Source organism: Oncorhynchus keta, chromosome 35 (assembly GCF_023373465.1).
Source record: "Oncorhynchus keta strain PuntledgeMale-10-30-2019 chromosome 35, Oket_V2, whole genome shotgun sequence".
NCBI classification, from domain to species: Eukaryota; Metazoa; Chordata; class Actinopteri; order Salmoniformes; family Salmonidae; genus Oncorhynchus; species Oncorhynchus keta.
This window is the reverse complement of record NC_068455.1, coordinates 62,441,777-62,456,030: the sequence shown is the minus strand read 5'-3', so window position 1 is coordinate 62,456,030 and position 14,254 is coordinate 62,441,777. Positions and strand designations below refer to the sequence as shown.

At 43.6% G+C, this 14,254-nt stretch overlaps 1 protein-coding gene across 1 annotated transcript in view; it reads right to left on the bottom strand.

The window, feature by feature from the left end:
* The window catches only part of LOC118369152 (phospholipid-transporting ATPase ABCA1-like), a 240,971-nt gene that overhangs the window by 23,715 nt on the left and 203,002 nt on the right, over positions 1 to 14,254 (bottom strand). Inside the window, exons 45-48 of the mRNA XM_052497231.1 lie at positions 13,508 to 13,649; positions 12,345 to 12,479; positions 7,551 to 7,654; positions 4,636 to 4,728 (exon numbers count right to left, since the gene is read on the bottom strand). Of these exons, the coding sequence (XP_052353191.1) occupies positions 4,636 to 4,728; positions 7,551 to 7,654; positions 12,345 to 12,479; positions 13,508 to 13,649 (474 nt within the window). The remainder of the gene's footprint in view (positions 1 to 4,635; positions 4,729 to 7,550; positions 7,655 to 12,344; positions 12,480 to 13,507; positions 13,650 to 14,254) is intronic.

Genomic DNA, 14,254 nt, shown 5'->3' with positions numbered 1-14,254 from the left:
TGGAAATGCAACAGAGCCGACCCGGTCGTGGGGCAGGTGGGGAGAGAGGGACAAAACTATCATCAACCCAGATAATGGAGGGCGTCCTCTTAAAGCATTATCTGTCCCCTAACTGTGTTAAGAGGTCTCTCTCCGATTTGAATGGTGCGATTTTTGCTTATTTTTGGACCTGATTGATATACAGGGGCGAGTTGTTAAAACAATGAGACTGCCAGCCAGGCAGCTCCAATGAGAAGGTGGGAAGACAGGTCATCGGTGTGGCCTGAAGGGGGCAGCACAAACAAGGGTGGGTTGATGCTCCATCACCAACTGAGCGAGAGGGCGGAGGGAAGTAGAGCGAGAGAGAGATAAAAAAAAGAGAGAGAGGCAGCAGGAGGATGAATACATAAAGGTAATGTAACGAGAAGTTTGAGGAGGAGGAGGAGGAGTGCGGGTGGGGTGACGAGAAGATGGAGAGGAAGAAGGTGGACTAGCATGTATTACACACACAATGCGGAATCAAAATGTGAGAGGCGCCCTGTGGAGAGATTCCACACTCTTTCTCACACGTGATGAGGTGGATGGGGGGGGGAAGACAAAGTATCCCCGCCCATCATGCAGGCCAGTCTTTAATACCACTGCGTGACAGCGGCTCGCCACCTGCCTCGACCCCCTCCAGTCACACGCAGATGGAAATCTCCTCGTCTCCTAATCTGCAACAACTTGGGTAATCGTGAGATGATGCGTAAACACACCCCTCCCTCACAGCATGGCCGAGCCATGCTTCCACAGGTAAATGTGGATAGATTACATTGCCGAGTGGTTTGCACAGCTTGACATTAAAGATGGTCGATCAAATGCTCTGCTACCACCCTCCCCCCTGTCCCTGTCTCTGCTACCCCCCCCCACACACACACACTGGGGACACATTTCATGGGTGCGCGTGGCAGGGGGAAGAGTGGAAAGGAAAAGAGCGGAGGGTCATTAACGGGGCCCACACCTCATGAAACATGAATTACATGAGCCGAGAAAGAGATAGCGACGCTTAATTAGAAATTACTCACTGTGTCGCAAGAACTGAGCGATAGCATTTCAACAGCCACACCCCAAAAAACTCACGTGACCTAAAATTACTAACAAAAAAAACTGTCAATGCACATGTAACATTTATATATTCCCCCCCCGGCTTTGGTCTATGAAGTGAAAGAAATGAGTGATTGATTGGCTGTGGCTGACAGCATAGACTATACAGTAGACTTGAGCACGGGTTAACCCATTCAGCGCCTCCCTCTTCCCACATCCCGTAACTATACAGTGTCTCTCAAATGATTTAGGGCGGCCTCGTTGTCCCCAAAGATAGGAAGTCATTGACACAGAGGATCTGTCAATTACACCAACAGCTTGGAGGGACAGGTAAGACCATCGCATTCTTCCTCTCTCCTTCCCTCTCTCTCCCTTTTCTTCTGTCCCCCCTCGCTCTCTTTTCTCAGATTTAACGGCTACAGAGATGATATGACATCAACCCTCTTGATGGGAAATATCCTTGACACCCTTTGCTCATTTCAGCATCAGACCTAACATAGGCATACATTCCCCCATCCCCTCCACCCATACTCGTCCTCTCCCCACTCTCTGACTTGTAAAATGGATCGCTCCGCCACTCCCCCCCCTCGTCCCTTTAGTCTGTAATGTCCTCCTAGAAGATCACACGATAATGCTGTAATAATGTCAACCCCCCCCAGCCCAACATAATGGATGGCCCCACCCTCATCACCATATGTGAGATGGCCCAAAAGGGGGTTGGCCTTGTGAAAATGTCAGGTGAATATCAGAGAGCATACTTAAGTGCCGGGTTTAAGGTCAGGGGGAGATTGGAGATGGAGCCTGACTAAATGTGTTAAGAGGCATGTATAAAGGCCATTACAGGACGGTAAAGATGGAAGGGTCAAAGAAGGATTTATTTTCACAAAAAAAAGTATCTTGTGGTTTAGAGCAGGGGTTCCTCAACCTTTTGTGTTGTTGTTTATTAAATACACCACCAACAATCTTCATTTGAGCGACGTACGAACATTTGGTTGTTTTGAAACTAATTTCCTACAAGTCTATGTAGCTTACCAAGACTATTGACATCTTTTAGATAGGCTTTTTAAGTAATAATAATGAATAGGGAAAATAGTCTCGACACGATTTCCCCAAATGTTAATCCGCTATTTTTTAAATAATTATTAGAATTTATATGAAACCTTAATTTAATTATACATATTCTTTTTTAAAGAGCGACAGAGTCACACGTTGCATAACATTACTTCCCAAGCTAAGTCCTGACTTTAGACTGTATAGCTCAGCTTCTGAATGTCATAGAGATGAAGATATCATCGGGCATTTTACAGATCGTTTCTAGGGAAAAGCATCACGACCTAATGTGCCGTTATAGATTTGTTTAAACAATTGTGAACTTGTAAAAAAAAAAAAAAATGTTTGGCCTGCATTGCAGAGCTTGACGCATCACTACAGACCCGGGTTCGATCCCGGGCTGTGTTGCAGCAGGCCACAACCGGGAGAAGCATGAGGCGGTGCACAATTGGCCCAGCGTCCTCTGGGTTAGGGGAGAGTTTGACCGGCCGGGATGTCCTTGTCCTATCGTTCTCTAGGGACTCCTGTTGCAGGCCGGGCGCATGCACGCTGACACGGTCGCCAGGTGTACGGCGTTTCCTCCGACACATTGGTGCGGCTGGCATCCGGGTTAAGCAAGCAGTGTGTCAAGAAGGGTCGTGTTTTGGAGGACAAATGGCTCTCGACTTTCGCCTCTCCCGAGTCCGTACGGGAGTTGCAGTGATGGGACAAGACTGTAACTACCAATTGGATACCACAAATTGGAGGAGAAAAAGGGGTAAAAACAGAAAAGGTCCCATGACCCCACCCCAGGAAACTTAGTTTGGGAACCCTGGTTTACAGTAATATGGATGAGAAGGATGCATGTTCATAAACATTATTTACTCATGTTTATTTAACCTTTAACTAGGCAAGTCAGTTAAGAACAAATTCTTATTTTACAATGACGGCCTACCCCGGCCAAACCGTTCCCTAACCCGGACGACGCTTAGTCATTCAATTCAATATGTGAATGAGGGGAAGAATCAAGGTGTGTTATTTACATAGATAGAACCCTAACTCTAACCCTGTACTGTAAAATACTATAATAGCAATACTTGTTTACTACAACATCATTAAAGGGGGAAAAAACAACATGCGGTATTAACATAATACATCAAGACTAATGCTAATGCACTCTATGGAATTGTAGGCTAATATTTGTTTACTTCACCATGTTGCATTGAATAAAGTTTATTCCATTTAAAATACATTTAAAAATGTTGCTTATCACAGTGTTCATGGCATCTGAATGCATACATTGGAGGAAAAAGAATGGACATATCTCAGATTTCCCAAAGACTCCGAAATGAGGACACACTCATGTCACAGCTAAGAGACGGAAAGGGTGGGTTGCTCCGTTAAGGCTAAACCAAATGTCCATAATGTTATTGAGAACTACCAAGAAATAATCACCTCTGATTTGGAGAAACACTGATGATGTATGAGTCATTATAAACTGGGTGGTTCAAGCCCTGATTGCTGATTGGCTGACTGCTGTGGTATAGGGTAGCCTGACCGGGACGGCAGGGTAGCTTAGTGGTTAGAGCGTTGGACTAGTAACCGGAAGGTTGCAAGTTCAAATCCCCGAGCTGACAAGGTACAAATCTGTCGTTCTGCCCCTGAACAGGTTCTACTCACTGTTCCTAGGCCGTCATTGAAAATAAGAATTTGTTCTTAACTCACTTGCCTAGTTAAATAAAGATAAAATAGCAGACTGTATATCACATGTGTTGCATTGAATAAATAAAATATTTTTACTGCTCTCATTACGTTGGTTACCAGTTGATAATATAAGGGGCTCCCGAGTGGCGCAACAGTCTAAGGCACTGCATCTCAGTGCAAGAGGCGTCACTACAGTCCTTTGTTCGATTCCAGGCTGTATCACATCCGGCTGTGCACCGTCCCATAGGGCGGTGCACAAATGGCCCAGCGTCGCCCGGGTAGGCCATCATTGTAAATACAAAAATGTTCTTAACTGACTTGCCTAGTTAAATAAATAAAATACATTATAATTCTAGCAATAAGGCACCTCAGGTGTTTGTGATATATGGCCAATATTCCACGGCTAAGGGCTGTGTCCAGGCACTCTGTGTTGTGTCATGCTTAAGAACAGCTCTTAGCCATGGTATATTGTCCATATACCACACCCCCTAGGGCCTTGTTGCTTAATACTGGAATCCCCTAGTACTGGCCTTCATAAAATACGGACAAACCTTGGATAGCATCATGCCCTTGTACTGTACATGTGAGTGCACCTAAGGCTAAAGCTCAATAGCGTTTCTGTATGTCACTCATTTCGCATTTCGCATGGTAACAAGACACAACTCTGGTAAGCATTGGAGTCAACATGGGCCAGCATCCCTGTGGAAAGCTTTCGTCACCTTGTAGAGTCCATGCCCTGACAAATTGAGGTTGTTCCCTCGATGTACATTGCATTGGATTTTTCCCATTAAGAGCATTAAGGCTGTGGCCAAGCTGTTAGTGCCGCTGTCAAGGCCTCACCTGCTCTTAAGATGCTGGATGCTGCCCAGACACTTGAACTGTCCATTCACCATGATGGCCATGCGCGTGCATAGGGCCTCACACTCCTCCATGCTGTAAGAGACAAAGGGAGAGAGGTAGAGAGAGAGAGAGAAAGGTTCAATTGTGTACTATAGGGCACAATTGTTCTACTCTACACAAACGTTAGTCAAAAGACTTGCAGAAACAAAACAGTACGATTTTATTTCTGGTTTGGTTGTTCTCCAACCAATGCTGGTTTATTCAATTGACAATGTCCATTCCGTACCCATAGGGCTGACTAGTAACATGCCATATGTGACCCGTTTCAGGAAGGTGTATGTCGCATGTCACTACTTCACAGGAACGTCTTTTTTGAATTTTTATCATCATTTTTTTTTGTTGTTGTTGGTAGAAATGCCTTCTGGAACATGTGACCTTTCATGTGCCTTAATAACAAACTTGTATTCCATCCATAAATACTAATACAATTGTTAAATTACAAGCCTAGTTGGTTTAGCCAGGAAAAGGGGGAACCTTCGTGCTAGCCATGATTGGCTGAGATATTGGATAGGCTGGACATGCCAGGAGATGAGTTTGGATTGGTCTGCCATGTCGCATACTTCTGTCTATAACGTGAGCTGCTCAGTATGTGTTGATAATCCTTTCTACCGCTGATTTTTTTTAAAGATATAAAGTTAGCCATTGAGAACTATAAAAGTTTGCAACTTTTCTCAACATCTTTGATGCCCTGAATTTAGCAGGCGTGCTCGACAAATCAATTGAAAAAAAGTTGCGGTGGGCTACTTTCTTCACACGCCACGGTCAGTGTGAACCGGAGTGACTTGACACAACGCTGGCCAAACAAGATGCAGCTACAAACCAAAACAGAGTTAAATGGTTCCAGTCTGCCATGAAGCGTTCATCCATGTATACGGGTAAGAGTCTAGCTTTATATTCAGATATTATAGGTTTCTAATTTTGTCAGAACGTTGTTTTCATTGCAAGTTAAAGTGTACTGTTGCTGGCTCACTAGCTAACATTATGTGTATGATCTGTGTAGTAATTTGATTCAAATCAGAAAACTATTTGCATTGGTAGTTATAGCCTAATGTTAGCTAGCTAGCTACCATTGAACCTAATTGGTTAGCTCTAGCTACCTACAGATTCATACCATAGCTATGACAATCCATTTGAAGTTGGTAGTAGTATGACATGGGATCATGCCAGTTCAATGTTTAGCTACCTAGCTACATGTCTAAAGAAAAGACTCCACTTATCCAGTTGATTACATGACCTGTACAAAAGTCAGATTAGGATATAGGCCAAAGACTAGATAAAGTGTATTTTTACCTGGAGTTTTTCCTAATTGTAGGCTACTACTTTTACCACTTTTAGTATTGAAATCTTTGGTTGTTTACTACACTACTCAATCTGTTCAGCACATGGCCTTACGTGAATCCTTAAAGAGATGGGTGGGGCTAAGTTTTAAGAGGATGTGAACGATGCTGAATGGGTGTAGACAAAGAAGAGCTCTCCAGTAGGTGTACCAATAATTCAAGGGCCATTTCCTCAAAAGTGGGGTTACGAGTTTATCAGCTTTCAATGTCTTATTGTTCCTCAAATGCAGTGCATGATATACCATCTCTAAGTCTCTACTTTTATCCAATATTAAAAACACCGGTATAATGTTGCTACGTAGGACAGAATCCAGGTCGTGGGTCACACATACTGTTCCTGTAGGCCCATAGCAATGCCTAAGAACATTCCAAACAACTGAGTCATCCGTGGGAAAGTGTGTTTGAGAATGCTCACTGCCAAATCAAGGCTTACTTGTTTATATATTGTATATATTTCCATGAAAGTTATCAGAATAAAGTCGACTCTATTCCACACAGTAAGAAGGTTCTTATTGGAATACACTGCCCGTAAAATTCATGACCAATGTTCAAGTACTGTCTTTTTCCTTCTTTGAAGAAAAAACAAGACATATCTGGACTGTCTTTGAAATATGCATGCCGCATCCACATTCCAGCTTTGTGGTAAATACTGCAGCAAATGGACAACTTTCAGCTGAATAATTATTTTAGCTGGGATTCGCTTCACGCTGTTCGTTCGGAGGCGCGGGGGGCATACGATGAGGGTCTAATTTTTCATGCCTGGTTCAGGTCCAGAGAGCAGGATGGTTGGCTCCCGCGCTCTGGTGATCATTTTAGGACATCTCCTTTGACAGCCCTAGCTTAATTAGGGGGAGCGGAGTCGAACATCTGTACATTTTTGTTTTGTGTTTCAGCTGCCATTTTGGATGCAGCCCGATTCATTTCTTGCTGAGGCGGAGGCTTTGTATAGCTTTGCTGAGGGATGGAGCAATTAGTATTATGATAATGTAAAACCTGGCAAATGCACCGCTTGACCAACAAAAGCACCTGGTTGCAATATGGACGATTGGACGCAACTGAGCTGTGTACCAGCTATCACTAATACAACAATTGTGCTTTGTTCTCAGAAAAATAACACAATATAGAATGGTGATAATGGTTTCACAAACTAAACTGTACAACGTTTTTCGTATCACCCGCTTCCATAAGAAGTTAAAGATTTAAAAACAATATTGCAGTTTGGAGAGAGAACACAATGGAGTCATGAATAAACATGAGAGTAGTGAAGTACTATCCATCTCATTGTTTGTTTTTAGTTCCTGGATTTCTTAGTTTGAGTTACAGTGTGTCATATTGGTAATTGCACCATTATCCACTCCACCTGGCCCATTCACTATAATTGTGTATACATACATTTGCACATATTAACTCTGAACTCAGATCCAAGAGCTTAAAGGACCAACTTACAGGAAGTTGCAAATTAGAGTCACACTCCCAAATCTAACTTGAGAGGTGCATTAAAACAGTAAGAGAACATACCTGTGTGATGTTAGGATGACTGAGCGTCCCTCTTTGATGACACTCAGGATGCAGTCCCACAGGAAGCGTCTGGCTTTGGGATCCATCCCTGTTGTTGGCTCATCCTACAGTAACGGGACAAAAAGCGTTCCCTCAACGTTTATGTTTTATGGTATCCCAATGTTATCACATCTCTACTCTTATTCTCCATGCAAATGATCTCAATCTTACTTAAATGTTCCAGATCCATAGACAGATGATCTAAGCTTAAAAGGATTGTCCATTTAAAAAAAATGTTCATTAGTCCATTAGTACAATCCGCCAAAATATTCAAATATTTATTTTCAGTGAATTATCCCTTTAAATGCTAAATCTGCAATATCTTATTTTAGTCAATAGTGATTAATAATAAAAAATGGATTCTTAATGGCATGGTAGGCTGTTGAAATTACAGATTGGGCCTTTAACCCTCAGAATGTGTTCCTAAGGTCTCATATCCCTGTAGCCCCAAACTTTGACATCTCACAGCATTATGCTGCTGACACTAGACTGATATGCCCCTTCCAGTTGGAAGAGGACTACATTTAGACATGAAAGCACACTTAATGTTTCAAAGGCTTCTGCTACCAACACTAACCAGTGGAATCAAAGCAGTGTAGAGGAGCTTTGGAATTGGGGAGGCTACATGGGGAGAGCCGAGGGCATCAGGCACTTTCAGACCCAGCCAAACAAATTCCCAGGGGACTTCTCTCTTACAGACATTGTGAATGCAATATGCGCACACACTTTCTCATTCCCCATTCCTTTTCTCTCTCCCCGGGCTAGTCTGTCCATGGACGATTAGAGAGAGACAGGACTCAGTCCATTGCCTGTGCTCCAGCTTCGCTCCTACACTGCCAGAATCCCCCAAATCCCACCAGGGATCTCCATCACCATGCTGACGGTGTCCCTGTGCAAAGCCGACATGGCGGTGCCTTAAGGCAACCAAGCAAGACTCAGTGTTCTACCTGCCACACAAATGGAAACTCACGCTAACACTACATTATCCGTCTGTCTCAAAGTTACGAGCCAGGGTTACCAAACAACTGCAAGTGAACTATGTGTCTGAATGAACACTAGCTTCTGCACTGTGTTGGAATATGAAATAGAGGATCTTGTGTAGGTAGGTAAGCTACATGATGTACATACAGGACCAGTCAAAAGTTTGGACGCACCTACGCATTCAAGGGTTTTTCTTTATTTGTTACTATTTTCTACATTGCAGAATAATAGTGAAGACATCAAAACTATGAAATAACACATATGGAATCATGTAGTAACCAAAAACGTTATTTTTTTTTTTTTTTGATTCTTCAAAGTAGCCACTCTTTGCCTTGATGACAGCTTTGCACACTCTTGGTATTCTCTCAACCAGCTTCATGAGGTAGTCACCTGGAATGCATTTCAATTAAGAGGTGTGCCTTGTTAAAAGTTAATTTGTGGAATTTCTTTCATTCTTAATGCGTTTCAGCCAATCAGTTGCGTTGTGACAAGGTTGGGGTGTTATACAGAAGGTCTTTTACCAAATAGGGCAAAGTCCATATTATGGCAAGAACAGCTCAAATAAGCAAAGAGAAACAACAGTGCATCATTACTTTAAGACATGAAGTTCAGTCAATACGGAACATTTCCAGAACTTTAATAGGGTTTTAAGTGCAGTCGCAAAATCCTTCAAGCGCTATGATGAAACTGGTAGTCATGAGGACAGCCACAGGAACGAAAGATGCAGAGTTACCTCTGCTGCAGAGGATAAGTTCATTAGCATTACCAGCCTCAGATTGCAGCTCAAATAAATGCTTCTTAGAGTTCAAATAACAGACATCTCAACATCAACTGTTCAGAGGAGACTGTATGAATCAGGCCTTCATGGTCAAATTACTGCAAAGAAACCACTACTAAAAGACATACATTTAAGAAGAGATTTGCTTGGGCCAAGAAACACAAGCAGTCATCATTAGACTGGCGGGAATCTGTCCTTTGGTCTGATGAGTCCAAATTTGAGATGTTTGTTCCAACCGCTGTGTCTTATGAGATACAGAGTAGGTGGATGGATGATCTCTACAAGTGTAGTTCCCACTGTGAAGCATGGAGGAGGAGGTGTGATGGTGTGGAGTGCTTGCTGGTGACACTGTCTGGGATTTATTTAGAATTCAAGGCACACTTAACCAGCATGGCTACTACAGCATTCTGCAGAGATACACCATCCGATCAGGTTTGCGCTCATTTGTTTTTCAACAGGACAATGACCCAAAACACATCTCCAGGCTGTGTAAGGGCTATTTGACTAAGAAGGAGAGTAAAGGAGTGCTGCATCAGATGACCTGGCCTCCAAAATCCCCCGACCTCAACCCAATTGAGATGATTTGGGATGAGTTGGACCGCAGAGTGAAGGAAGAGCAGCCAGAAAGAGCTCAGCATATGTGGGAACTCCTTCAAGACTGTGGGAAAAGCATTCCTCATGATGCTGGTTGAGAGAATGGCAAGAGTGGAGACTCATCTCTTCAGTGGGTCAAATGATTGAGTGTAGTATGGCCCAGGAGTGTGGAGGTGAACGGAAAGGCTCTGGAGCAACAAACCGCCCTTGCTGTCTCTGCCTGGCCGGTTCCCCTCTCTCCACTGGGATTCTCTGCCTCTAACCCTATTACAGGAGCTGAGTCACTGGCTTACTGGTGCTCTTCCATGCTGTCCCTAGGAGGAGGGCGTCACTTGAGTAGGTTGAGTCACTGACGTGATCTTCCTGTCTGGGTTGGCGCTTCCCCTTGGGTTGTGCTGTGGCGGAGATCTTTGTGGGCTATACTCGGCCTTGTCTCAGGATGGTATGTTGGTGGTTGAAGATATCCCTCCAGTGGTGTGGGGGCTGTGCTTTGGCAAAGTGGGTGGGGTTATATCATGCCTGTTTGGCCCTGTCCGGGGGTATCATTGGATGGGGCCACAGTGTCTCCTGACCCCTCCTGTCTCAGCCTCCAGTATTTATGCTGCAGTAGTTTGTGTCGGGGGGCTAGGGTCAGTCTGTTATATCTGGAGTACTTCTCCTGTCTTATCCGGTGTCCTGTGTGAATTTAAGTATGCTCTCTCTAATTCTCTCTTTCTTTCTCTCTCTCTGAGGACCAGAGCCCTAGGACCATGCCTCAGGACTACCTAGCATGATGACTCCTTGCTGTCCCCAGTCCACCTGGCTGTGCTGCTGCTCCAGTTTCAACTGTTCTGCCTGCGGCTATGGAACCCTGACCTGTTCACCGGACGTGCTACCTGTCCCAGACCTGCTGTTTTCAACTCTCTAGAGACAGCAGGAGTGGTAGAGATACTCTTAATGATCGGCTATGAAAAACCAACTGACATTTACTGCTGAGGTGCTGACTTGCTGCACCCTCGACAACTCCTGTGATTATTATTATTTGTCCATGCTGGTCATTTATGAACATTTGAACATCTTGGCCATGTTCTGTTATAATCTCCCCCCGGCACAGCCAGAAGAGGACTGGCCACCCCTCATAGCCTGGTTCCTCTCTTAGTTTCTTCCTATGTTTTGGCCTTTCCAGGGAGTTTTTCCTAGCCACCGTGCTTCTACACCTGCATTGCTTGCTGTTTGGGGTTTTAGGCTGGGTTTACCTACAGCACTTTGAGATATCAGCTGATGTAAGAAGGGCTATATAAATAAATAGATTTTTTATAGTTTTGATGTCTTCACTATTATTCTACAATGTAGAAAATCATACAAATAAAGAAAAACCCTTGAATGAGTAGGTGTGTCCAAACTTTTGTCTGGTACTGCACATATAACATTAAACAGCATTACAAGGGATCTGAAGGATTTCCTATGTCATGACTGACTGTCTTGCTGAATTCATGAATTAATTGGGTGGGTAGGATGGATGGATGAATTACTTAATACTTTAGTGGTATAATAGTAAACATTACATTTGCCTAATCAGGCGTGTGGGTGCAATATTTTAGTGATCGTATTTTCATGGAATCAGTAAGATTTTGAAGTGACTTGGCAGGTCCCAAAGTTGGTCCCTCCTAATGAGGCTGTGCCATTATAATACTTTTTCAACCCTCTCCATGGCCAGACTGCTTTACAAAGTCAGTTAATTAAGGAACACACTTTGATTAGGATGCCATTTTCTTTCTGTGAGAAACGCTTAGCTAGCATATAGCCACCGACTCTCCCTGTTCAAACCAATCCCAGTTTAAGGCTTTAATTCCTGCAAACAGCATTACGTATGCTTTAAATTTCCAAACGAGATTGGGTGGACTCTGAAAAATTAATTAAAACGTGACCGGATGCCGATGCGACTGAAATACAGCCCCTTTTTTTCCCCTCTACTAGTAATTGACTTATAATCCCCAAGGAAATTCATTAACAATTTCTAAGTTGAATCTAGGATTTGTTATGTTGTCAAGCGGGCATACATCCTCTAATTGGTTCTCTCTCCTCTTTGCTGTACAAGGAACCAAAGTGGAATCCAATCTAGTGCTAGTTGGCTAAAGCATTTTGGAGTTATATCAAAAGTGATATTCTTGCACCCCGAAAAAAAGATGAAGAAAATGTTGAATACATTTTTTCTGCCCTCACTGAAAGCTTAATCACTGCTCAGGACAGAACTTCTGCAATATAAATTGAACCATAATATTGGATGTGATCTGTAAAATATCTTAATAAAGTGTAAATACAGCTAGTAGGCGTTTATCATAGACCCATATCAATAGTGTTATATCAATGATCTCAAAAGGTGTTCATAACATTGTCATAAGGCAATAAGGCTGTCATCTTACCAGGAAGACCACAGGAGGACAGCCAATCAAAGCCATGGCCGTGGAGAGCTTGCGTTTGTTCCCTCCACTGTAGGTACCAGCTGACTTGTTGGAGTATTTGACCAGGCCGAGCTTCTGGATGCCCCACTCTGCCACCTAATAACGAAAACACAACACGAGAAAACATTTAAATATATAATTACAAATTGTATTTCTGTGACAGTAGCACAACAATCAACTTTGGTTTGGGCTAATGCTAATGCTAATCTAATGCTAATGCTAATGCTAATGCTAATCTAATGCTGGCATTCTGCTCTCACACCCTCCCTCTCTTCCTTTCCCCTGGCATGAGACATATGCATGCATGATGGTTGGCATCGCCACAGGACCTTTTTCAAGGCTGATATGCTGCACTGTGGGTTTCTGGGGCACATCACAAGCTAAGAAATAGTACTAGCCAGCAGGAACTTATCCAGTATTCATCCCCCTGGCGATTCTCTAATCCCTATCCTCAGGTACCCCCAACCAAATGTATTGTATGCGGGCATGTTTTCATTCCAACCATCCAGACATTAATTTACTCCCTATATTGACATGTTGGTGGACTAATGATGTGGAAATGACACCAGCTCCCCGGGGCTCTCCCTGGAGCCAAAATGGCCACCACAAAGCAAAACTCAGCAGACCCAACAGAACAGAGACCAGAGAAACTGGGTCCCTTGGCCTAGTAGTGTGAGATCAAAGGCCTGGGCGCCTGGGCCTGAGGCTGAGGCCACTGGCAGGTTGACCAGCCAACTTTCTTTTGATCTTATTGTTGCTGAGGGGGCTGTGGAGAAACTGGGGGCCCATGGTGGGGCGGCCACACTGCTAGGCATGCTGGTGAATAATGTAAAGGAATTACCCGTGGCCAGCTCCTCTAACCAGAACCTCAAGTATTACATAGGTCATCGACTTCAGAAGTTATTCATCACTTTGACCAAGCGCAGTGGGCTGTCTATGTCTGCACTTTCTTTTACGGTTGGAAGTGCAGGTATTGTATGGGGGGGAAGAAATGTCTGAAAGGATATGAAGTTCTTTGTTCTCGTCCGTCATCATGACAACTGTATACCTTAGGAATCAAATGGTGTTGCCTGGTACAAGAACAGGAAATTACATCATTCAGGCCAGACAAGGGGAAATGTTACCATGGGGACTTCTTTCTCCGGTACGCCTCGTAGTCTGGCGTAGAACTCCAGGTGCTCTCGTCCGGTGAGAAGGTCGTTGAGGGCGTCAAACTGCGGGCAGTAGCCCATGTTCTGGTGAACGTCCCTCATCTCTGTCCGTATGCTGAGAGGAGCATCATGGAACATACTCAGACACATACGGTAATGATTAGGATAACTCGACAGCATCATCGACATTATCAACCATAACACCATTTACATGATGAAGAAAGTGATAATGAAGATGAGTGATCCAACTGTGTCGTCACCATCATCCCTATACAGTAGGTACTGTCTTACATCCACCGATTCAAATAATTCCCCTTTTCAGAAACTCAACACTTGTTGTTTTCAGAGAGAAAATATTACCATTATACTACATTAACATTTTGGAAATCAATTTGAGTTTTCAAGTGCTCTGTATAGTGTATCTCACAGAGGCTGCGTGGAAAGAAAAGGCCCTCACGGAACAAGTTGATCCATTACCAGAATAAATATCACCACTTGGTTAAGAAAACTCTCCGCTTTCCACACGTTGTCTGGAGCCAAACATGGGGAACAACGCCAAAGTTTAATTTGCATTATGTATGCTTGGGCCCAGGTGATTTTTTTCGACAAACAATATATGTAATGGAAAATGAACAGCGCTTTGGGGCATATCGTTGCTTGTCATCTGTCGTCTCAAAGAAGAAGATAAAAGGCAGCTAAACTTGCATATTGCAAAGGAAT